This window comes from Papio anubis, chromosome 18, assembly GCF_008728515.1.
Source record: "Papio anubis isolate 15944 chromosome 18, Panubis1.0, whole genome shotgun sequence".
Classification (NCBI taxonomy): Eukaryota; Metazoa; Chordata; class Mammalia; order Primates; family Cercopithecidae; genus Papio; species Papio anubis.
The window spans coordinates 21,584,356-21,610,498 of record NC_044993.1 but is presented as its reverse complement, the minus strand read 5'-3'; the positions used below and the strand labels follow the sequence as shown (position 1 = coordinate 21,610,498).

Genomic DNA, 26,143 nt, shown 5'->3' with positions numbered 1-26,143 from the left:
TGAGCAGAGTGGGAAGGGGTGTGTGAGTGAGCGAGCGTGGAGTCGGCACGCTGGCTATGGAGGGGCTGGCAGCTCTAGGCACCAGCATGGGTGGTGGCTCCCTGTGAGGCTGCAGCTAGACCAGGGATACCACAGGCAGCTTCCATGGCTGGCACTGGGGAACATGGTGGCCCCCAGAAACTTGGAGATGCCAGGAACCTCAGAGCCCCAAAGAGAGTGTCACAGCCCTGGCTCAGTGAGCTTCTAGGTCTGGGCTCCCTAAAGACCGCAGCTCTTCTCTCCTTCTTGGTGCTGCCAACATGGCGAGCAAGGGGCCTCTTTCAACCCTGTTTGTGTTACAACTCTTTCAGCCCCACTGAGTTCTTGTCCTATGCCCAGGAAGACTGAGGTACGCAGACAAATGGAGGGTGAGTGGGACGAAGAGGAGCTTTTTTTGAGCAATAGAACAGCTCAGAGAAGACCCACAGAGGGTAGGTCCTCTCTGCAGCCAGGGTGTCCCAAATGTTCAGCCCTCAGCAGAGAGGAAACTCTAGAATGGGTAGCTCCTCTCCACAGGCAGGTTGTCCTGTTGTCTTCTCAGCTCTCAGCAGCTCTCAGCAGAGAGGAGACCCTGAGGTGGGTAGCTCCTTTCCACAGCTGGTCGTCCTGTTTTCTCTTTTTGAGTATGGCTGAGTCCAGGTTTTATATGGGCTTCGGAGGAGAGAAAGTGCATGCTAACTGTTCCATGGGGTGGCCGTGGGTGGGCCCGGAAAAAGCACCGTAAGTTTGCATTCTGGTCCGCAGGACTGGCAGCCCAGTCCCCAGGCTTCAGGCCTTCTCCAGCTTGAAGGTGGGGCTTCACTGGTGACCCACCCCTTTCCGCCCAGGAACCTGTCTGCCTCCTGTTGCTTTTCATGGTGCCCAGGTTGTTTGTGTCAAGGGGTGCCTGCAAACCAGGGTTGAGCTGCCCTCACCCCTACCTCGACATCCCTCCTGTGCTCGTCAGTGCCCGAAGACTGAAGGGGGCTGAGGCAGCAGGGGGCTGGCGTGTCAGCACTGCCCCAAGCATACACACACCCTGCTGAGTTGCAACATCGCCTGGGCTCGGCCTCAACTTCCCTCCAAGATTGAAATGGGCACCAGGAGCAGGGAGAGGCCAGGCACCAGGAGCAGGCACCTCTGAGTCTGTTGGGGGAGGTGGACTTTCTGGGTCCCTGAGAGTGCAGAGATGCCTAGGTCAGCAGCCATGGTTTGAATGGCTGTAGCTGTACCCAGGATGGTGGGGCTTCTGCCTGCTACCACCCCCCTCCCCCCACCAAGAGCACAGGGATGCCCAGGTCAGCAGCCGCAGCTGGGTGGCCACAACTGCACCCAGGAAGTACAAGGCTCCCGCCCTGCCAACTCAGAAGATGGCGGGGCTTCCACCTGTTCCCAGCTCTCACCAGCTCTGTGGAGCATGCAGTGCTGGCCGCACCTCGCCCACTGCAGCCAGTGTCATGGCAGTGGCCACTCCAGATGGGCAACCACTGCCATCAATAGTTGCTTTTTTTTTATTAAAGTATTTCTGAATTTATTACCTTTTTGGCAATCCCTTTGCAATAGGGATCCAACCAATATCAATATCCAGTGGAGGGATGATCATTAATTGCAAATGGCTGATTCTTTTAGGGTTTTTAAGTTTTTTTTTTTTTTTTTTTGAGACTGAGTCTGGCTCTGTCGCCCAGGCTGGAGTGCAGTGGCCGGATCTCAGCTCACTGCAAGCTCCACCTCCCGGGTTTACGCCATTCTCCTGCCTCAGCCTCCCGAGTAGCTGGGACCACAGGCGCCCGCCACCTCGCCCGGCTAGTTTTTTGTATTTTTTAGTAGAGACGGGGTTTCACCGTGTTAGCCAGGATAGTCTCGATCTCCTGACCTTGTGATCCGCCCGTCTCAGCCTCCCAAAGTGCTGGGATTACAGGCTTGAGCCACCGCGCCCGGCTCAGGGTTTTTAAGTTTTATTTTTTATTTTTATTTTTGTTTGAGACAGAATTTCACTCTTGTTGGCCCAGGCTAGAGTGCAGTGGCGTTGTCTCATTTCACTGCAACCTCTGCCTCCCGGGTTCAAGTGATTCTCCTGCCTCAGCCTCCTGAGTAGCTGGGATTACACGGGTGCATCACCACGCCTGGCTAATTTTGTGTTTTTAGTAGAGACAGAGTTTCATCATGTTGGCCAGGCTGGTCTCGAATTCCTTACCTCAAGTGATCCTCCCACCTTGGCCTCTCAAAGTGCTGAGATTACAGGTGTGAGGCACCGCACCCAGCCCGACCTTCATTATTTTACATGTCGATGTCTAGTTTTCTTCGCGCCATTGTTGAAAACCATCGAATGGTTTTGGCACCCTTGTTTTTGAAGATTAGTTGACCAAATATGTGAGGATTTATTTCTGGACTCTATTCCATTACATTGATTATGTCTATCCTTATGTTAATATTACACTGTTTTAATTATTGTAGCTTTGTGTAGTAAGTTTTTAAATCAGGAAGTCCTGATTTCCTCCAACTCTGTTCTTTTTCAAGATGATGTTGGTTGTCCTTGACTTGGGTAGAGTGATGTCTGGTTGGTGCTGCCTATCTCATGTAAGCCAGGGATGAATCAATGCCTTATTTATCCCAGCTTGGCTTTTGGTCTGTGCCCATACCTGGTTTATGCCTTGGACACATGGGAAAAAAGATCATGTTGGCTATTTGGAATCTCTTGAGATTCCATGTGTATTTTAGAGTGAGTTTTTCTATTTTTGCAAAAACTGTCACTGAGACTTTGATAGGGATTACATTGAATCTGAAGATCACTTTATATGACTCAAGGACATCAATTTTTTTTGACAAAAGATCACTTTGGAGAGTGTTGTCATCTTAGCAATATTAAGTCTTCAATCCATGAACCTGGAATGTCTTTCCATTTATTTAGGGCTTCTTTAATTTCTTTCAGCAGTGTTTTATAGATTTCAGTTATGAGTCCTGCCTTCCATGGTTAAATCATTTCTGAGTATTTTATTGTGTTTTGATGTTATTATAAATGGAATTGTTGGCTATGCACAGTGGCTTATGTCTATAGTCCCAGCACTTTGGGAGGTTGAGGTGGGAAGATTGCTTGAGTATGGGAGTCCGAGACCAGCCTGGGCAACACAGTAAGACTTCGTCTCTACAAAAAACAAGCATGAGCATGGTGGCGCATGCCTGTATTCCAGCTACTCAGGAGGCGGAGGTGGGAGGATCACTTGCTGCAGTAACCCAAGATTGCACCACGGCACTCCAGCCTGGCCGACAAGAAATTGTTTTCTGAATTTTTATTCAGATGTTTATTGCTAGTTTATAGAAATATAACACTATTTTTGTATGTTGATTTTGTATCCTGCAACTTTGCAGAATGTATTTGTTAGTTTTTTTGTGGATTTTAGTACTTTTTTTGATCCCCACATGATGGCAGAGGATCAAGTGAGATGTGTGTGAGAACCATTGTAAAGCAGAAGTTCTATGAATGTCAGAGTCGTGGTTTCTGGTGTATGATGCAACATGTAAAACCAGATGATTGGTAGGCTTCCGATCAGGGATCCCAAATTCAATACTTTATTAGGCCCTAGGGCTTTGTTTTTTGTTTTAGTTACTTAATTTTGAATAGGTAATAAATACACAGTGAAAACCTTCAAAAGACTAAAATAGTATGTAGTAAAAGGTAAACCTCTGAATTCTGTCCTTTAGTCACCTAGTTTTCCTTCCTAGCAGTGACTCTAGCATAGTTTCTTGTGCCTCTTCCCAAAGATATTCATATTATACACAAGCAAAACGTGTATGTGTATACATATGTATGTACATCTACACATACACAGAGAAATACCCGATATTTTACATGAAGTTCCTTAAAGGCATTTGAGTTTGCCCCTCAGCTTATGCTGTAGTTGTGTAACCTAGCATGAAGGCCTGTCAGAATTATTTTATGTATTATATAATAATATTTGCTTTAATCATTTTATTTTCAGTTTTGATGAAGCAAGAACACAGAGAAGAGATTGATTTGTCTTCAGTTCCATCTTTGCCTGTGCCTCATCCTGCTCAGACCCAGAGGCCTTCCTCTGATTCAGGGCATTCACATGACAGTGTACTGTCAGCACAGAGAAGTTTGGTTTGTTCCATCCCACAAACATATGCATCCATGGTGACCTCATCCCATCTGCCACAGTTGCAGTGTAGAGATGAGAGTGCTAGTAAAGAACAGCATATGATTCCTTCTCCAGTTGTACACCAGCCTTTTCAAGTCACACCAACACCTCCTGTGGGGTCTTCCTATCAGCCTATGCAAACTAACGTTGTGTACAATGGACCAACTTGTCTTCCTATTAATGCTGCCTCTAGTCAAGAATTTGATTCAGTTTTGTTTCAGCAGGATGCAACTCTTCCTGGTTTAGTGAATCTTGGCTGTCAACCACTGTCATCCATACCATTTCATTCTTCAAATTCAGGCTCAACAGGACATCTCTTAGCCCATACACCTCATTCTGTGCATACCCTGCCTCATCTACAATCAATGGGATATCATTGTTCAAATACAGGACAAAGATCTCTTTCTTCTCCAGTGGCTGACCAGATTACTGGTCAGCCTTCTTCTCAGTTACAACCTGTTACATATGGTCCTTCACATTCAGGGTCTGCTACAACAGCTTCCCCAGCAGCTTCTCATCCCTTGGCTAGTTCACCACTTTCTGGGCCACCGTCTCCTCAGCTTCAGTCTATGCCTTACCAATCTCCTAGCTCAGGAACTGCCTCATCACCGTCTCCAGCCACCAGAGTGCATTCTGGACAGCACTCAACTCAAGCACAAAGTACAGGCCAGGGAGGTCTTTCTGCACCTTCATCCTTAATATGTCACAGTTTGTGTGATCCAGCTTCATTTCCACCTGATGGGGCAACCGTGAGCATTAAACCTGAACCAGAAGATCGGGAGCCTAACTTTGCAAGCATTGGTCTGCAGGACATCACTTTAGATGATGGTAAGTTCATCTATGATATGTTCTTGAAATAGTGTAGATTCAGGAACTTTATTCTCCCAAGTGTCATGAAAAAGTTTCTATGGATTGCTTATTGGCATATGGTTGGGCTTTTAAATAAGTTGTTATTAGAAATATATGTTAATATATAATTTTGCCTGGCACGGCGGCTCACGCCTGTATCCCAGCACTTTGGAAGGCTGAGGCGGGTGGATCACAAGGTCAGGAGTTTGAGACCAGCCTGGCCAACATGGTGAAACCCTGTCTCTACTAAAAATACAAAAAATTAGCTGGGCATGGTGGTGCAGCCTATAATCCCAGCTACTCGGCAGGCATGCAGGAGAATCGCTTAAACCCGGCAGGTGGAGGTTGTAGGGAGCCAAGATCACACTATTGCACTCCAGCCTGGGCAACACAGCAAGACTCCGTCTTGAGGGGAAAAAAAAAATTATATATATATAACTTTGAGGATAGATATGAAAATCCATGCCTTAGCATCTGCTTTGCCACTAACATCTGTTGCTGAATATAGCATCTTTTCTTCCAGAATATATAGTGAGATCACAGTGTCTAGAGAATGGAATTCAAGGTCGTTAGTTCCATAAATATTACTGAATCCTGTCCTTTTGCAAGATGAAGCTAGATGCTGGGAATATGAAGGATGTATTAAGATAGAGATCTCGGCCGGGTGCAGTGATTCACACCTGTAATCCCAGCACTTTGGAAGGCTGAGGCAGGTGGATCACTTGAGCCCAGAACTGCAAGACCAGCCTGGGCAACATGGCAGAACCCCATGTCTACAAAACAAAATACAAAAAATTAACCATGCATAGTGGTGTGGGCCTGTAGTCCTAGCTAACCAGGAGGCTAAGGTGGGAGGATCACCTGAGCTGGAGAGGTTGAAGCTGCAGTGAGCTGTGATCATGCCACTGCACTCCAGCTTGGGTGATAGAGTGAGACCCTGCCTCAAATGAAAAAAAGATATCTGCAGAGATATGTAACAGATTTCACAGGAAAGATTCAGCAAGTCTTCTGTGAGTAGGTGACATTTGAGCCAAGTTTTGGAGGATGAGTACAGTTGACTTTCTGTATGCATGGGTTCCGCACCTTGGATTCAACCATCTGTGGATTGAAAATATCTGGGGGAAGAAAATGGATGGTTGCATCTATATTGAACATGTACATACAGACTTTTTTTTTTCTTGTCATTATTCCCTAAATAATATAATATTACAACTGTTCCCATAGCATTTACATTGTATTTGGTATTATAAATAATGTAGATATGATTTAAAGGGGGGATGTGAGTAGATTACATGCAAATAGTATGCTGTTTTATATAAGGGACTTGCGCATTCATGGATTTTGGTACGAGAGGGTTGTAAAACCAGTCTCCATGGACATAGTCATTTCTCAGTGTACTCAGGGAATTGGTTTTAGGACCGCCTGTGTACAACCAAATCATGCATGCTCAAGTTCCATGGTCACCCTGTGGAACCCACATGCAAGAAAAGCAGCTGTGGTCTCAGTGCTTTGGGAGGCCAAGGTAGGAGGATTACTTGAGACTAGGAGTTTAAGACCAGCCTGGGCAACATAATGAGACCTCATCTCTACCAGAAAAAAAAACACAAAAATTAGCTGGGTATGGTGGTGTGTGCCTGTAGTCCTAGCTACTAGGAAGACTGAAGTGGGAGGATCGCTTGAGCCCAGGAGTTCGAGGCTGCAGTGAACTGATCGCATACTATTGCACTCCAGCCTGGGTAGCAAAGTGAGACCCTGTCTCTAAAAAAATTAAAAAGCCTTCCACATATGCAGATTTCACATTTGAGAATATTCTTTTTTAGATCCATGTTTGGTTGAAAAAAGCTGTGTATAAGTGGACCCAGGCAGCTCAAAGCTTTGTTGTTCAAGGGTCACCTGAGTATGTTTTCAGTAAATGAAGATCAGAGGCAAGTCAGATAATATAGCAGAAATAGAGAAGAAGGATGTGTTTGTCAGGGAAGGATATGTCTGTGGTGGGGTGAAGTATGGGGATGGAGTTGGGGGATGGGGTGATTGGTACAGTGCAGGATGGTTTTAAAGCCATGAGGGGACATGTCAGGTCATTTGTGTGTAAACAGAAGGTATATGTGTAAACTAGAGCAACACCTAAAATTTGCATAGCATTCTTCTATTTATTATCTAATCTTATCATTCCTCAAACTCTGAGGTAGATAGTGACATTTACAGAGTTGGACTTTTGAAAGATCACACAACTAGTAAGCAGCAGAACTGAGACTGGATCAATCCAGTCTTTTTCTTGTGGCACTACAGCTGCCTCCCAGAAATAGCAGGCCATGGTGGTTAGAATAGAACTCTGTACTAAACGGAATCCTTTAAGGTTTTTCTAATTCCTGGAGAATATTCTCCAGAAACGCATGTGCACAATTTCACTGCATTAACCCATGTTCACAACTGCATCTAATCTGCCACAGTGTGTTTGGCGTACTTGAGGGCTCTGCTATTTAAGCTTTTTGCTGTTCTTTGTGCACAGCTGACGTAAGTGTCACTCCCTACGAAATGATGAAACCAAAACATGGAGAGCAGGCTACTTTTATGCAAAACAGATTTGAAATAAAGGCTTATGCAAATATTGGCTTTAAAATTGTTACCTGTTTCTTCTTTTAGCAGTTTTAGACTAACTCTTCACATTGCTTTTCACCCTGAAACAAGGAGTGAGACCTTGAGTCACTCATTTGTGATATAACTGAAGATAGGAGATATATTGAGTGGGTCTTTAAGGGCATTTCAGCTCATTTTCTTTACCAATGAAGATATTTTTTCCTTCTAAAAAGAGCCCAAAGCTAGAACCTGCTCTTTCTAATTTACCACAAGTTGAGAGATTTGGGGGTGGAAGGTAGGATAGGCAACAAATTAGATTTCTAGAAAGGTTTTGGGAAAATGTATTTCATTATTTGAATATATTAAGATTTGTTACAAAAACAGAAGCTCTGGAAAGGTGGGGTCTGTGAGGGCAGCTGTAAAAGCAATTTTATTTTTGCCCCCTTTATTATGGTAGAGCATACAAGCAAGAAAGGGGCCAGGTGCCGTGGCACACGCCTGTAATCCCAACACTTTGGGAGGCCGAGGTGAGTGGATCACCCAAGGTCAGGAGTTCCAGCCCGGTCAATATGGTGAAACCCTGTCTCTACTAAAAATACAAAAAAATAAAAAATTAGCCGGCGTGGTGGTGGGCGCCTGTAGTCCCAGCTACTCGGGAGGCTGAGACAAGAGAATTGCTTGAACCTGGGAGGTGGAGGTTGCAGTGAGCTGAGATCACGCCATTGTACTCCAGCCTGGGTGACGAGAACAAAACTCTGTCTCAAAAAAAAAAAGCCAGAAATGTTCCTAGATTGTAGACCCCCAGGGACTAGCTATCACATTCGCTCATTGCCACCCCTCAGGGGACTTGATAGAAGCTCAGTGCTGCCAAGCAGTAATTACAGAGGGGGAAGAGCTGGACACAATGGTGTGCACCTATAGTCCCGGCCACTTGGGAATGTGAGATGGAAGGATCACTTGGGCTCAGGAGTTTGAGTCCAATCTTGCCAATACAGTGAGACCCTGTCTCTAAAATTAAAAAAAAAAATAAGGACAGAAAAAACTGAAATGCGCTTTTTTTATTTTTTTGTGATGGTAGTCTCACCCTGTCACCTGGGCTGAAGCGTAGTAGTGCAGTCTTGGCTCACTGCAGCCTCGATTTCCTTGGCTAAACGGATCAATCTTCCCACTTCAGCCTCCTGAGTAGCTGGGACTACAGGCATGTGCCACCACACCTGACCAATTTTTGTTAAAATGCACTTCTGAACACCTTAGATTATTGGCTGTATAATTTTTCCAAATTGAATTTTTGATGCTTAATTTAAGCTCCAGAATGAATTTATCTTTATTTTTATTTTTATTTTTTGAGACGGAGTCTCTGTCACCCAGGCTGAATTGCAGCGGTGTAATTACCGCTCACTGCAACCTCCACCTCCCAGGTTCAAAGAGATTCTCCTCCTTCAGCCCCCCGAGTAGCTGGGACTACAGGCATGCGCTACTTCACCTGGCTAATTTTTGTATATTTTAGTAGAGATGGGGTTTCACCATGTTGGCCAGGCTGGTCTCAAACTCCTGACCTCAGGTGATCTGCCTGTCTCAGCCTCCCAAAGTGCTGAGATTACAGGCAAGAGCCACCATGCCCAGCCTAAAATGAATTTTTAATATTTTTAATTTGACTCATTTATTATGGATATTTGGATTTGCCTTTGAAGATAGAATTTCTAGATGCTTAGAAAATCCTAAAGTTCTGCAGCCTTTTAATGTAAATTCAAATTAGCTGGGTGTGGTGGTAGGTGCTTGTAATCCCAGCTATTTGGGAGGCTGAGGCGGGGAGAACTGCTTGAACCCAAGAGGTGAAGGTTGCAGTGAGCGGAGATCGCACCACTACACTCCAGCCTGGGTGACAGAGTGAGAGACTCCATCTCAAAAAAGGAAAAAACAACCTTTTAACATAAATCCATAAAATAAAAATTGAAATGGCTGGGCGCAGTGGCTCACACCTGTATCCTAGCACTTTGGGAGGCTGAGGTGGGCAGATACCTGAGGTCAGGAGTTCTTGACCAGCCTGACCAACATGGAGAAACCCCGTCTCTACCAAAAACACAAAATTAGCCTGGTGTGGTGGCACATGCCTGTAATCCCAGCTACTTGGGAGGCTGAGGCAGGAGAATCGCTTGAACCTGGGAGGCAGAGGTTGCAGTGAGCCGAGATTGTGCCATTGCACTCTAGCCCAGGCAACAAGAGTGAAACTCCATCTCAAAAAAAAAAAAAAAAAAAAATTATCATAGACCTTGAACTCTATAGCACTGGAATATCTCCTTTTTAAAATTTTTTTTATTTTTATTTTTGTAGGGATGAAGTCTTGCTATACTGCCCAGGCTGGTCTAGAACTTATGGCCTTAAGTAATTCTCCCACCTTGGCCTCTCAAAGTTCTGGGAGCCATCATATCTGGCCAAATGTCCCCTTTCTGGTTAGCTTTATTTTATTTTACTTTATTTCATTTTATTATTCTTGAAGATGGCATCTCACTCTGTCACCCAGGCTGGAATGCAGTGCTGTGAACACAGCTCACTGCATCCTCAACCTCCTGGGCTGAAGCAATCCTCCTGCTTCAGCCTCCTGAGCAACTGGGACCACAGGCACATGCCACCATGCCCTGCTAATACTTAACTTGAAAAATCATAGAGCCAGGCATGGTGGTGTGTGCCTGTCATCCCAGCTACTAAGGAAGGCTAAGGCAGGAAGATCACTTGCGCCTAGTTTGAGGCTAGCCTGGAGAACATAGCAAGACCCTGTCTCTAAATATTTTAAGTGAGTCATAGAACATACCAGAAAGGATTGAAAGGGACTAAAGTGAACTTTGTAGTTAGCCCAAGCTCAATTTTTAAAAACTTTTTCATATTATGTTAACTGTTAAGTCCAAAGTAATTTCCACTCTACAACCAGAGGGCACAGTAATTTAAAAACTTTTTTGCTGTACTACTTAAAGATACTTAATCCTAATAACTTTTGTTAATTCTGTTTTATATTCAGATTTATATATCCTCTTTTAACCAAATCAAAGATTAAAACACACTTTCTTTAATTTTTGAAGTTTTTAAGTAAGATGGAATCTCTTAGGAATCATTCATGTATTAGTTGACTGTTACTTTTAGAAATGTGGACGTTAACATCAATTTTTTATTATAAATTCAGTGACATTTACTAGAGAAGATAGTAGTGTAACTCAGCTCAGAATTTCAAGAGTTATAGTCTGTGCATGGTGGCTCTTGCTTGTAGTCCCACCACTTTGGGAGGCCCAGGCAGGCAGATCACTTGAGCCCAGGAGTTTGAGAACAGCCTGGACAACATGGCAAAACCCTGTCTGGAAAAATTACAAAAGTTACCTCGGCATGGTAACATGTGCCTGTAGTCCCAGCTACTTGGGAGGCTGAACTGGGAAGATTGCTTGAGCTCAGGAGGTCAAGGCTGAGTGAGCGGTGATCATGCTACTACACTCCAGCCCAGGTGACAGAATGAGACCCTGTCTCAAAAATAGTTATAGAGCTGGAAAATATTCTAATATAGCTCTCATTTTATGGATAAAGCATCTGAATTTTACACAGAGCCTAAGGTATTCATCCAGGGTAACACACTTGAATTATGGCAGAATAAAGACTAAAACCTGTTTCCTGACTCTAGGAGTTTTTCCAGTATGTGTAATCAAGTTTCTAGTCAGTGTGTTGAGGTTTTAGAATGGGTGTCAAACAAAGAATACATGAAAGAGAATGCCATTTTCTCCATAGAGCCTTGATTGTGAGAGGGACCAGGGTAATCTTAAGATTATAGATTCTGGCTGGGTGCAGTGGCTCATGCCTTGTAATCCCAGCACTTCGTGAGGCCAAGGTGGGAGGATCGCTTGAGCCCAGGAGTTCTAGACCAGCCTGGGCAATATACTCTGTCTCCACTAAAAATTTAAAAATTAGCTGAGCATAGTCGGGCATGGTGGCTCACGCCTGTAATCCCAGCACTATGGGAGGCCAAGGCAGGCAGATCACCTGAGGTCAGGAGATCGAGACATTCCTGGCCAACATGATGATACCCCGTCTCTACTAAAATACAAAAAAACTAGCCAGGCATGGTGGTGCGTGCCTGTAGTCCCAGCTACTCAGGAGGCTGAGGCAGGGGAATCGCTTGAACCCAGGAGGCGGAGATTGCAGTGAGCCAAGATCACGCCATTGCACTCCAGCCTGGAGACAGAGCGAGACTCCGTCTCAAAAAGAAAAAAACAATTAGCTGATCATGGTGATGTGTGCCTATAGTCCCAGCTATTCAGGAGACTGAAGTGGGAGGATTGCTTGAACCCAGGAGGCGGAGGTTACAGTGAGCCGAGATGGCGCCACTGCACTCCAGCCTGGGCAACAGAGCAAGACCCTGTTTAAAAAAAAAAAAAAAAAAGTATTATGGATTTTCAGTATTAGATGAAGTGTTAGATGAACCAAAGGCTAAAGTTTATAATTATCCTTGTTCAGTTTCATTGAGATGATTTTGGTGCCTCATATCAACTTTCCAAGCTCAGAAGAATCCCAGAAGCATTTCTCAGTCTCAGGCTTCCTGGGGCAAGGCAGATAATCCTTTGGTGGTTACAACAGCAGCACAGTACTGACGTTTCACCAAGTGGTGTTCTCTTTCAAGTAGTCCCCCTGGAAGGCTGTAATATAAACTTAATCAAACAATTAAGGCATAGTTCATGACTATTTTGCTTCTTGCCTTTATATTTTCTTCACTACCTCCATATATCATTGTACCTCCTTGAAAAGCATGTTCTATGGCTATCCAATTATCACTGAATTTTACTCATATTTACAATTTGTATGCCTGGAAATGTAATTTTCTGTAAATATTTATGTTCATTATGGTTTTTATGCTGCAGTTTTTGGACAAGACAATAAACATTAAAACAGTTGATTTTATAATAGATATGGAAACTGTCAAGCTGTTATTCATTTATTTATTTTTTGAGATGGAGTTTCCCTTGTCACCTGGGCTGGAGTGCAGTGGCGCGATATAAGCTCATTGCAACCTCTGCCTCCCAGGTTCAAGCAATTCTCATGCCTCAGCCTCCCGAGTAGCTGGGGTTACAGGTGCCTGCTGCCATGCCCAGCTAATTTTTGTGTTTTTAGTAGAGACAGAGTTTAGTCATGTTGGCCAGGCTGGTCTTGAACTCCTGACCTCAAGCGATCTGCCTACCTTAGCCTCCTAAAGTGCTGGGATTACAGGCATGAGCCAATGCACCTGGCCTTTTTAAAATTTGTTTTGAGACAGGGTCTCACTCTGTTGCACAGGCTGGAGTGCAGTGGCGCAATCATGGCTTACTGCAGCCTTGACCTCCCGGGACTCAGGTGATCCTCCCACTTTAGCTCCCCAAGTAGCAGGGACTACAGGCACACACCACCATGCGTGGCTCATTTTTGGTTTTTTGTTTGTTTGTTTTTGTTTTTTTGGTAGAGATAGGGTTTTGCCATGTTGCCGAGGCTGGTCTCAAACTCCTGGGCTCAAGTGATCTGCCCTCCTTGGCCTCCCAAAGTGCTGGGATTATAGGCGTGAGCTACTGTGCCCGTTTGTCAAGCTGTTTTAAACATTTTAATTAAGATTTGATTCAGTGTGGTAGTTGATACTGGTTTTTGGTTTTTTTTTTTAAAGAAAGATTATAGCGACCAGACACAGTGGCTCATGCCTGTAATCCCAGCACTTTGGGAGGCTGAGGTGGGTGGATCACATGAAGTCAGGAGTTCGAGTCCAGCCTGGCCAACATGGCAAAACCCCATCTCTACCAAAAATACAGAAAATAAATAAATAAATAAAAACTGAGCGTAATGGTGTATGCCTGTAGTCCCAGCTACTTGGGAGACTGGGATAGGAGAATCACTTGAACCTGGGAGGTGGAGGTTGCAGTGAGCTGAGATGGCACCACTGCACTCCAGCCTGGGCAACAGAATGAGACTCCATCTCAAAAAAAAAAAAAAAAAATTATAGTATTGTGAAACTAGACTGTCTTAGACGTTTAAATACAGGCCCATTTAATTTATGATTGAGTTAACCGAATCCTGTTACAACTTTCCATTAAAGTCCCTCAGTTCCCACTTGTCCTCCTTGTTCACAGACTAACAGAGCCACAGCTGCAGCTCTTCAGCAGAGAAGAGGATGCATGTTAAATATAGCCTGACCTGCTGCTGTGGTGAAAACTGACACTGCCACTTGCAGGCTCTGTTCGGTAACATGCTGATCCTGAATGTAGGGCATTTGGTAATTCAGCAGTAAACAGGGACTCTAGTCATGACCTCAGCTGCTTCAGTTCTGTATATAAAAGACAAGCAGAAGAGCCTGCTTTCAAAAAGCAGGTGCTTTTTAAAATCAAGGGAATCATAAACACAACATTCAGGTGGTTACTTGGATGTGGGAAGCAGGAGACTGGTATGGAGGAGGAACAGAGAGGTTAATATTGTCAGTGTTCTCTTGCACCTGTTGGTTAGTGGTTTCACTGGTGTCTATTTTATTAAAATAAATAAAACAAGGCCGGGCGTGGTGGCTCACGCCTGTAATCCCAGCACTTTGGGAGGCCGAGGTGGGTAGATCGCCTGAGGTCAGGAGTTGGAGACCAGCCTGGCCAACATAGTGAAACCCCGTCTCTACTAAAAATACAAAAAATTAGCTGGGCGTGGTGGTAGGCCCCTGTAATCCCAGCTACTCTGGAGCCTGAGGCAGGAGAATCGCTTGAACCCGGGAGGTGGAGGTTGCAGTGAGCCGAGATCATGCCATTGCACTCCAGTCTGGGCAACAGGAGCAAAACTCTGTCTCGAAATAAATAATAAAACTTAAATAAATTAATTAATTAAATTAAATAAAAGCCATGCACAGCCAGTGGTGAGAGTGTGTCGTCTATGAGGTATAATCACTATGGGCACAGGAGTGGAGCGAGGTAGATAATGCTGAAATTTCTCTATTAACTTGGATACTAGATAACTCACGAATCCTCTTTTGGGAAGCATGCATGTACTATACAGCCTCAAACATATTTAGAATGATTGATTCCAGAAGCTGAAAGGTCTTCTAAATAATGCCCATGTAGACTTTAAATTGTGGCTTATGCGAGATGGATCACAATGGGAATTTAAGACCTTAGACACAATCACCCTGGGACATACAATAAGAAAAATTGAGTTTTAGGCCTAATGAAGAAAGAACAACAAACATTTGAGAAGATTTTTTACTTTTTATATCAAATGTGTCTGTGTACTTCCATGAACATAAATAAGTTGACCTTTTTTTTTTTTAATGACTGTATTATTTCTGAACAAAAAATTTATTTTAATCAACCTACATTAAGATTTATACATGGCCAGGTACTGTGGCTCATGCCTGTAATCCCAGCACTTTGGGAGGCCAAAGCGGGCAGATTGCTTGAGCTCAGGAGTTTGAGACCAGCTTAGGCAACATGGTGAAACCCTGTCTCTATAAAAAATACAAAAATTAGGCCAGGTGTGGTGGCGTGTACCTATAGTTCCAGCTACTCGAGAGGCTGAGGTGGGAGGATCACTGAAGCCTGGAAGGCAGAGGTTGAAATTAGCAAAGATCATGCCACTGCACTTCAGCCTGAGCGACAGATGAGACCCTATCTCAAAATAAATAAATAAAACGCAATCTAAAAATATAAATTTATGCATAAGCTAGGAAAAGTCCAAGAGAGGCTACCACTAAAGCAGCATATCAGAAGTCTTCAAACTAAGTTCCCCTCAAAATGTACATTTAAAAATAGTTGATGGCTGGGTGCGGTGGCTTATGCCTGTAATCCCAGCACTTTGACAGGCCGAGATGGGAGGATCATTTGACATCAGGAGTTCAAGACCAGCCTGACCAATGTGGTGAAACCTCATCTCTACTAAAATAGTAAAACTTGGGCCAGGCACAATGGCTCATGGCTGTAATCCCAGGACTTTGGGAGGCTGAGGCGGGCGGATCACTGGAGACCAGGAGTTCGAGACCACCCTAGCCAACATGGTGAAACCCCGTCTCTACTAAAAATACAAAAATAAGCCGGGTGTGGTGGCATACACCTGTAATCTAAGCTACTTGGGAGACTGAGGCAGGAGAATCGCTTGAACCTGTGAGGCAGAGGTTGCAGTGAGGTGAGATGGTGCCACTGCACTCCAGCCTAGGCAACAGAGCAAGACTCCGTCTCAGAAAAAAGAAAATAGTAAAAATTAGCTAGGCATGGTGGTGAACGCCTGTAATTTCAGCTACTCATGAGGCTGAGGCAGGAGAATCACTTGAACCTGGGTGGCAGTGGTTGCAGTGAGCCAAGATCATGCCACTGCACTCCAGCCTGGGCAACACAGTGATACTCTGTCTCAAAAATACAAGAAAAGGTAATAAGTTATGGTTACTGTTTCTTGATAAACTTATTTTTTTAACACTGTGCTAGTAGCTCATTTTTCCCAACAATGTATGAAATGTGAATTATTAATCTTAATTTTGCATAGATGTGGCTCAGAGACCTTACGTACATCCCAGTGTTATATGGCCACAAATAATTGGAGCAGGCATTTGAATCCAGATCTGTCTGAAATGTAGATTTTCTCACGTGTTTTTAGTGGCTTCTAAAATAGCTATAATTGATTACTTATATAATCTTGCTTCTGTAAAGATAATAGCATTGTAACTTTCTAATGTGCTGCCATGTGTAAGATAGCAAAACCTGTCTTAAAGATGTATTCTGTTTTAAAATTGATATCCTTTTTTCGAGTTCCTTTGAAGATGGATTATTCACAGGAACAAAAAATTTTTTTAATGAGAGATAAATTGTTTAATTTTAGGTTCAGCAGTTAAACAAGCTTTTTGTGGTTTGGTGGCAGTTTTCTGCCTTGGCATTACAAGGTTTCCTCTTGCCAACAATCATAGCATTTGTTAGACTTAGATAAATGTGTTCAAACAGCTTTTCTCTGCTTGAAGATGCCTGGCTCTGTTTTTTTTGTTGTTTTTTTGTTTTTTTGTTTTTTTAAGACATTTCTAAAGCCTATGGTTAGCCTCTCTATCTGGGCAAGAGAAAAAGTGTGAAAGTCTCATTTATGCTGGAAAATAGGGTAGAGTTGAGAGTGATGGTTACAAGCATTTTAACTTTACATCTACAAGAATGTGGTACAGATTAAGTTCTTGATAATCATGTTGTATATTTAAAAACATTTATAGATGATTTTATGAAGAATGGAAATTTTAACATTTTATTTGTGTTTATTTCTTTGGTGAGGTAGCAGAGACAGGAGTTTGCTGTGTTGATCAGGCTGGAGTGCAATGTGACAATCATGGCTCACTGCAGCCTCGATCTCCCAGGCTCCAGCAATTCTCCCACCTCAGCCTCCCTAGTAGCTGGGACTACAGGTGCCTACCACCACGTCCAGCTAATTTTTAAATTTTTTTGTAGAGGCGGGCTCTCACTATGTTGCTCAGGTTGGTCTCGGCCTCCCAAAGTGCTAGGATTACAGGCGTGAGCCACCATGCCTGGCCTGTGTTTCTTAATATAATAATTTTTTTGAACAAGTAATACATTCATATGGTTCAAAATGCTAAAATTACAAATTATACATAGTAAAAAAAGAAATCTGTCTTCTAGGTAGATACTCCGTTGTCCTCTGTAGGGAGAATTGGAGTTTACTAGTTTCTTGGTTGTCATTCTGTGCATTTATAAACAGTTGCATATTTTTTTCCTTATTTTTACTAGCCTATTATGTATACTAGTTTATACTTTGCATTTCCCATGTAACATAGAATCTTGGGAGATTTTTCTATACTGTAACATAAAAGAGCTTCCTTGAAAGATATTCTTAAAATAGCATATTCCATTAAATATTCTATAAAATACTGCTGTGAATATTTGTACCACTGTTAATTATTTATTTATTTATTTAGAGATGAATTCTCGCTCTGCTGCCCAGGCTGGAGTACAGTGGCACCATATCGGCTCACTGCAACCCCCACCTCCCAAATCTATGATCTCTGTTCATATTTGCTTACTTTTCTCTTAGATTGTTGATCCATCCTCTTACTGATTTATAGAAACCCTTTGTTAGGTTCATTAGCTCATTGAGGTATGAGTTAAATGTACCCAGATTTATAAATTTTAAAAGAGGAATTTACAAAAGTCCTCCAAGTCTTGCTTTGAGTTAATGGTTAGAGCTGTGAAAACCTAATTAAGTCATTTCACACAATGTTCTCTCATGAGAAAAGCCAAAGTTTGTTTAAAATTTAAAATTTACCATTTTAATCATTTTAAGTATATAGTTAAGTGGCATTAAATACATTCACAATATTGTATAACCACCACCACTATCTGTTTCCAGAACTTTTTCATCACCCAAACATTACAACTCTATAACCATTAGGTAATAACTACTCATTTCCTTCCTGACTCCCAGCCCCTGGTAACCACTACTCTGCTTTCTGTCTCTATGATTTCCCTACTCTAGATACTTCATATAAGTGGGATTACACAATATTTTTCCTTTCTTCTGTGGCTTATTTCACTTAGCATAATGTTTTCAAGGCTCATCCATATTGTAAGCATATGGAGGAATAATCTATTAGAATATTTTTATGTAGCATATTATTTACATATAATATTCCATATGGAGGAATAATATTCAATTGTGTGTGTACACCACATTTTATTTATCCACTCATCTGGCAAAAAATAATTTGGGGCTAGGCACGGTAGCTCACGTCTCTAATCCCAGCACGTTGGGAAGCTGAGGTGGGTGGATTCCCTGAGCCCAGGAGTTCAGGACCAGCCTGGGCAACATGGTGAGACCCCATGTCTATAAAAAATTAAAAAATTAGCTGAATGTGGTGCTGTGCACCTGTAGTTCCAGCTACTCAGGAGGCTGAGATGAGAGGATCACCATGAGCTTAGGAGACGGAGGTTGCAGTGAGCTGAGATTGCACCATGCACTCCAACCTGGGCAACAGAGACCCTGTCTCAAAAAAACAGTTGATGAACACACACATATTTAAAAAAAAAAAAAAAAAAAAGATGGACGAGGCTTGGTGGCTTAAGTCTGTAATCCCAGCGCTTGGGAGGCTGAGGCAGGTGGATCACCTGAGGTCAGGAGTTCGAGACCAGCCTGACCAACATGGTGAAACCCCATCTCTACTAAAAATATAAAAATTAGTTGGGCATGGTGATAGGCGCCTGTAATCTCAGCTACTCGGGAGACTGAGGCAGGAGAATTGCTTGAGCCCAGGAGGCAAAGGTTGCAGTGAGCTGAGACCACGCCATTGCATTCCAGCCTGGGCAACAAGAGCAAGACTCTATCTCAATAAAAAGATAATTTGTGTTATTTCCCTCCCTTGGCTGTTGTGAATAATGCTGCCATGAACACTGGCATACATACTGTTTGAGTCCCTCTTTCCAGTACTTTTGGGTATTTACATAAGAGTGGAATTGCTGAGTCCTATGGTAATACTGTGTTCGGCTTTCTTTTTGAGATGGAGTCTCGCTCTGTCACCCAGGCTGGAGTGCGGTGGTACGATCTGGGCTCACTGAAGTCTTTGCCTCCTGGGTTCAAGCGATTCTCATACCTCAGCCTCCTGAGTAGCTGGGATTACAGGCATGTGCCATCAAGCCCAGCTAATTTTGTATTTTTAGTAAAAACGGGGTTTCACCATGTTGGCCAGGCTGGTCTCAATCTTCTGACCTTAGGTCACCCGCCCTCCTCAGCCTCCCAAAGCGCTGGGATTACAGGCGTGAGCCACCGAGCCCAGCCTCCATGTTCAACTTTTTTTTTTTTTTTTTTTTTTGAGATGGAGTCTTGCTCGGTAGCCCGGGCTGGAGTGCAGTGGCCCGATCTCAGCTCACTGCAAGCTCCGCCTCCCGGGTTTACGCCATTCTCCTGCCTCAGCCTCCCAAGTAGCTGGGACTACAGGCGCCCGCCACCTCGCCCGGCTAGTTTTTTTTTTTTTGTATTTTTAGTAGAGACGGGGTTTCACGGTGTTAGCCAGGATGGTCTCGATCTCCTGACCTCGTGATCCGCCCGTCTCGGCCTCCCAAAGTGCTGGGATTACAGGCTTGAGCCACCGCGCCCGGCCCATGTTCAACTTTTTGAGGAACCACTGAATTTTTTTTTTAATCCTACAGCAGTCACACCATTTTACATTTACAATGTATAAGGCTTTCAGTTTCTTTATATGCTTGCCAACACATGTTATTTTCCATTTTTAAAATAATAGCCATTCTACTGGGTATTAAGTGATATCTTATTATAATTTTGATTTGCATTTCTCTACTGACTAATGATGTTGAGCATCTTTTCATGTGCCTGTTGTCCATTTGTATATTTGCTTGTCTATCCAAATCCTTTATTTTTTTTTTTTTTTTTTTTTTTTGAGACAGAGTCTGCTTCTGTCACCCAGGCTGGAGTATAGTGGTGTGATCTCGGCTCACTGCAGCCTCCACCTCCCGAGTTCAAGCGATTCTCCTGTCTCAGCCTCCCAAGTAGCTGGGATTACAGGAGCACACCACCATGCCTGGCTAATTTTTTGTATCTTTATTAGCGATGGGGTTTCGCCATGTTGGCCAGGCTGGTCTCGAACTCCTAACCTCAGGTGAGCCACCCGCCTCAGCCTCCCCAAGTGCAGGGATTACAGGCATGAGCCACCACGCCCGGCTTAGTTTTCAATGTAGAAATCTTATACCTCTTTGATTAATTCCTAAGTATTTTATTATTTTTGATGCTACTGTAAATATAATTGTTTTTCTTACGGTCAGGCGTGGGGGCTCACACTTGTAATCCCAGTACTTTGGGAGGCCGAGGCAGGCGGATCACCTGAGGTCAGGAGTTCAAGACCAGCCTGGCTAACATGGGCCTGCCTGGCCAACATGGGGAAACCCTGTCTCTACTAAAAATACAAAAATTAGCTGGGCGTGGTGGCATATGCTTGTAATCCCAGCCTATTCGGGGGGCTGAGGCAGGAGAATCACTTGAACCCGGAGGCGGAGATTGCAGTGAACCGAGATCATGGCATTGCACTCCAGCCTGAGACTCTGTCTCAAAAACAAACGAAAAAAAAAAAAAAAAAACCCAAAAACAAGACTTGTTTTCTTGGACCTTTTATTCCAAGTATATAGAAGTACAACTGAATATTGTGTGTTGATTCTATATTTTGCAACTTTGATGACTTTGTTAGTGCTAACATTTTTTTTTTTTTTTGAGACAGAGTCTCGCTCTGCCGCCCAGGCTGGAGTGCAGTGGCCGGATCTCAGCTCACTGCAAGCTCCACCTCCCGGGTTCACGCCATTCTCCTGCCTCAGCCTCCCGAGTAGCTGGGACTACAGGCGCCCGCCATCTCGCCCGGCTAGTTTTTTGTATTTTTTAGTAGAGACGGGGTTTCACCGTGTTCGCCAGGATGGTCTTGATCTCCTGACCTCGTGATCCACCCGTCTCGGCCTCCCAAAGTGCTGGGATTACAGGCTTGAGCCACCGCGCCCGGCCCAGTGCTAACATTTTTTTGTTTGTGTGGATTCTTTAGAGTTTTATATTTATACTATCATGCCATTCGTGAACAGAGATCATTTTATTTCTTCCTTTTTAATTTGGATGGCCTTTATTTATTTGTTTGTTTATTTTTCTAACCTAATTGCTCTGGCTAGAACTTCTAGTGGTAGGCTAGTAGAAGTGGTGAAAGAGTGAGCATCTTTGCTTTGTGATCTTAGGGGAAAAACTTTTGTTCTTTGTTGATAATGACAGGAACTAAGGGTTTTTCATATATGGCCTTTTTCATATTGAGGAAATTCCTTCTATTCTTCGTTTATTGAATGTTTTCATCTTGAAAGAGCATTGAATTTTGATAAATGGGTTGGGCGCGGTGGCTGACACCTGTGATACCAGCACTTTGGGAGGGTGAGGCAGGCAGATAGCTAGAACCCAGGAGGGGGAGGCTGCAGTGAGCTGTGATTGGGATGCCACTGTACTCCAGCCTGGGCAACAGAGTGAGACCCTGTCTCGAAAAAGAGTTCTTTCACTGCCACTGCCAAGTCAAGTGGAGGCAGAGGCTTGGGTATGTTCACGATTCGACTTCACCCGTAGACCACCACCATGGCCAAGGAAGGCGTTGTTGCTGGAGGTGTAGTGGATGTTAATACTGCTTTACAAAAGGTGTTGAAGACTATTCTTACCCATGATGGCCTGGCACGTGGAATTCGCGAAGCTGCTGAAGCATCAGGCCCATCTTTTGTGTGTTTGCATCCAACTGTGATGAGCCTATGTCAAGTTCATAAAGGTTCTTTGTGCTGAACACCAAATCAACCTAATTAAGGTTGATGGCAAGAAACTAGGGGGAATAGTTAGGTCTCTCTAAAATTGACAGAAAGGGAAAACCCCATAAAGTGGTTGGTTGCAGTTGCGTAGTAGTTGAAGGGTACTTCAAATGCAAGAAATGAACAAATAGAACTCTGGCTTACCCCCCTCTCCCCCAACACACACCCACACACACACACACACACACATACACTCACACACTCACAGTCACACAATCTGGGCACGATGGTTCAATCCTGTAGTCCTAGCACTTTGGGAGGCTGAGGTGGTCAGACTGCTTGAGCCCTAGAGTTCAAGTCCAGCCTGGGCAACATGATGAAATCCCATCTCTGCTAAGAATACAAAAAATTAGCCAGGTGCTGTGGTCCCAGATACTTGGGAAGCTGAAGTGGGAGGATTGCTTGAGCCTGGGAGGTAGAGGCTGCAGTGAGCCATTATTGTGCCACTGCACACCAGCCTTGGTGACAGAGTGAGACCTTGTCTCAAAAAAAAAATTTTTACAAATGCTTTTCTGCATCTGTTGAGATGATTATGTGGTTTTTAAATTAATTTTTGTAGAGGCAGGGTCTTGCCATGTTGCCCATGCTGATCAGGAATATGGGTTTTTTGTTGTTGTTGTTCAATTAATTTGACATATTACTTTAATTGATTTTCACTTGTTGAATCATCCTTGCATTCTGGGAATAAAACTCCCTTGGTCTTAATGTATCGTCCTTTTAATATGCTGCTGAATTGTGTTAGTGTTTTGTTGATTTTTGCATCTATGTGAATAAAGAATATTCTGTAGTTTTGTTTCTTTCTTTCTTTTTTTTTTTTTTTTTTTTTGAGATGGAGTCTTGCTCTGTTGCCCAGGCTGGAATGCAGCGGTACAATCTCGGCTCACTGCAACCTCTGCCTCCCCAGTTCAAGCAAATCTTCTGCTTTAGCCTCCCGAGTAGCTGGGACTATAAGCGCACACCACCGTGCCCAGCTAATTTTTTTGTATTTTTAGTAGAGATGGGGTTTCACCATATTGGCTGGGCTGGTCTCGAACTCCTGACCTCGTGATCCACCCACCTTGGCCTCCCAAAGTGTTAGGATTACAGGTGTGAGCCACTGCACGCAGCCTTTTCTTATAGTATGTTTTTCCGGCTTTGGTGTCAGACTAAATTCTGACCTCATAATGAGTTAGGAAGTGTTTCCTCCTCCCTAATTTTTTGTAAGAGTTTCAAAAGAATTGAAACTCTTTTTTCTTTGTTTTGTTTTGAGATGGAGTCTCGCTCTGTCGCCAGGCTGGAGTGCAGTGGCGCGATCTCAGTTCACTGCAACCTCCGCCACCTGGGTTCACGCCATTCTCCTGCCTCAGCCTCCCAAGTAGTTGGGATTATAGGCACTCGCCACCATGCCCAGCTAATTTTTGTATTTTTAGTAGAGACGGGGTTTCACCATGTTGGCCAGGATGGTCTCGATCTGACCTTGTGATCCTCCTGCCTCAGCCTCCCAAAGTGCTGGGATTACAGGCGTGAGCCACTGTGCCCAGCTGAAACTCTTCTTCTCTAAATGTTTGTTGTTGTTGTTGTTGTTGTTGTTGTTGTTGTTGTTTGAGTCGGAGTCTTGCCCTGTTGCCCAGTCTGGAGTGCAATGGCACGATCTCAGCTCACTGCAGCCTCCACCTCCTGGGTTCAAGCAATTCTCCTGCCTCAGCTTCCTGAGTAGCTGGGATTACAGGCACCTACCACACGCCCAGCTAATTTTTGTGTTTTTAGTAGAGACAGGGTTTCACCATGCTGGCCAGGCTGGTCTCGAACTCCTGACCTCAGGTGATCCACCCGCCTTGGCCTCCCAAAGTGCTGAGATTACAGGCGTGAGACAGCGTGCCCGGCCCACTTTTGTAAATGTTTGGTCAAAGTTTTTGTGATCAGGAGAGATGAATGAGGTATATTTTGGAGCTCACAAAAGTGCTTCAAGGAACTAGAAGGATTTCTGAAGCACTACAAGTTTCTGTAAAGCACAATCTGAAAGTACCACTTAATTCATCCACTCACAAAAGCTCCCATAGTGTGTGTTGGCCTCTTGCTTTGTTCCTGGGCTGCTTTCTTATGATTTTTATACTGCTCTACCTGTAATCACACGTTCTATACCTTCAAGTCTGTTTTGTTTTGAAGGATTCAATTGTGGCGATTGGGAACCCCCAAAAAAGAATATTTTGATATTTTCAGTCTTTAAAATACTTCGCGCACACTGTAATCTTTAAATCACCTCTGAGAACTAGGTGGGTGATCTCAAATTAAATAATAAACAAGCTTAAGTCAGAAAAATTTTGCTTAAGCAACGGATTTCTGGATTTTGTTTTGTTTTGACCCTTAGGGTGTATTTTGTACAGATTGGCTCTTCCTTTGTTTTTCTTCTTTTATCTGCTTAAAATGATACTATTAGTATCATTTTAGTTAGTGTTCATAGAGACTACATGCAGATTTTTCCCTTCTAAGAAGGTTAGGTCCTTTTGCTTGAAGTTGTACAACAGAGGCCAAGAATAATTCCTTATAGGCAAAAAGATGAGAGTTTGCCTATTTCGTTACTGTGTTTTAGACTCTTGGGGCATCTGAATGCTTTAGCCAGTACTGCAAAACTGACCAGTGGTGACTCTTCTTTTGTGTAGTGACTTTCCTTTTTTTTTTTTTTTTTGAGACGGAGTCTCGCTGTCGCCCAGGCTGGAGTGCAGTGGCCGGATCTCAGCTCACTGCAAGCTCCGCCTCCCAGGTTTACACCATTCTCCTGCCTCAGCCTCCCGAGTAGCTGGGACTACAGGCGCCCGCCACCTCGCCCGGTTAGTTTTTTGTATTTTTTAGTAGAGATGGGGTTTCACCATGTTAGCCAGGATGGTCTCGATCTCCTGACCTCGTGATCCGCCCGTCTCGGCCTCCCAAAGTGCTGGGATTACAGGCTTGAGCCACCGCGCCCGGCCGGTGTAGTGACTTTCAAACATTTTTGACAACTGCGTACAATAAAAAACAAGGTTTATGTTGTGACCCAGTACACAAAAAATAAATACATATGCAACTAATGTTAAAGTCTCACAAACCAATTCTTTTTTTTTTTTTTTTTTTTTAGACGGAGTCTCGCTCTGTCACGCAGGCTGGAGTGCAGTGGTGCGATCTCGGCTCACTGCAAGCTCCACCTCCCAGGTTCACGCCATTCTCCTGCCTCAGCCTCCTGAGTAGCTAGGACTACAGGCCCTGCTGCCACGCCCAGCTAATTTTTTTTGTATTTTTAGTAGAGATAGGGTTTCACCTTGTTAGCCAGGATAGTCTCAATGTCCTGACCTCGTGATCCGCTCGTCTCAGCCTCCCAAAGTGCTGGGATTACAGGCGTGAGCTACCGCGCCTGGCCTATTTCTTTCTCTTTTTTAAAATACTAGTTTCAACTTGAATTGATTTCATAAATTTCTGATGGATGTGAACTTTAGTTTAAAAAATACTCCTCCAGCCGGGTGTAGTGGCTCACACCTGTAATCCTAGCACTTTGGGAGGCTTAGGTGGGCAGATCACCTGAGGCCAAGAGTTTGAGACCAACCTGTCCAACATGGTTGAAACTCCATCTCTACTAAAAATACAAAAACTAGCCAGGCGCGGTGGCAGGTGCCTGTAGTCCCAGCTACTAGGGAGGCTGAGGCAGGAGAATCACTTGAACCCGGGAGGCAGAGGTTGCAGTGAGCAGAAATTGTGCCACTGCACTCCAGCCTGGGTGACAGAGTGAAGACTCCATCTCAAAAAATAAAAATACTCCTTCATGACTCAGATTTGTCTGTACATACAGTTTTCTGGGCTGCTACCTGTAGAGATTTTGATTTTGTGGTTTGAGTTTATATTTTTATAAAGCATTCAGGAGTTTATATTTTTATCAGTTGCCCAGATAATTCTGATGTAGCCTTAGCCAAGTGTTTGGGAACTACTAATAGATATAATGTAATAAAAACTAGTTTATTTAAAGCTAAATGTATCCCTTAAAACCACTGAAAACCATAATTGTAACTCTTAAAGTTATTGCCCTTCAAATTTTTAAAAAATCATCTTAGTACCTAAGCTGTCTGAACTCCAATATTTATATTATCTAGTAAAATGTGGAGAGCCATTTTATGCAGTGATTGACGAGTAAAAGTTAAATTTCTTTTGCTTATAGAAAAAAAACAGGCTGGACACTGTAGTAGATTAAGTTTACCCTCTGGTTTGTTCCATTCA

At 43.6% G+C, this 26,143-nt stretch overlaps 1 protein-coding gene and 1 non-coding gene across 8 annotated transcripts in view; both read left to right on the top strand.

Annotated features, from left to right (window-relative positions):
• Positions 1 to 26,143, top strand: part of NFATC3 (nuclear factor of activated T cells 3) — a 156,007-nt gene that overhangs the window by 112,838 nt on the left and 17,026 nt on the right. For 6 of the 7 annotated variants that reach the window (XR_001898413.3, XR_001898411.3, XM_017953705.2 and 3 more), the window contains exon 9: positions 3,996 to 5,003. Coding sequence is in view for 5 of the 7 variants with exons in the window: in XM_017953705.2 (XP_017809194.2) it covers positions 3,996 to 5,003 (1,008 nt within the window). In the remaining 2 variants the exon portion in view is untranslated. Of the gene's footprint in view, positions 1 to 3,995; positions 5,004 to 13,723; positions 14,151 to 26,143 lie in introns of those variants that run through there. The other variant, XM_021932376.2, reaches the window with a different exon arrangement.
• On the top strand, positions 2,547 to 2,681 carry LOC116271372. The gene has a single exon (XR_004179934.1). It is a non-coding gene; the product is annotated as a small nucleolar RNA SNORA48 (small nucleolar RNA).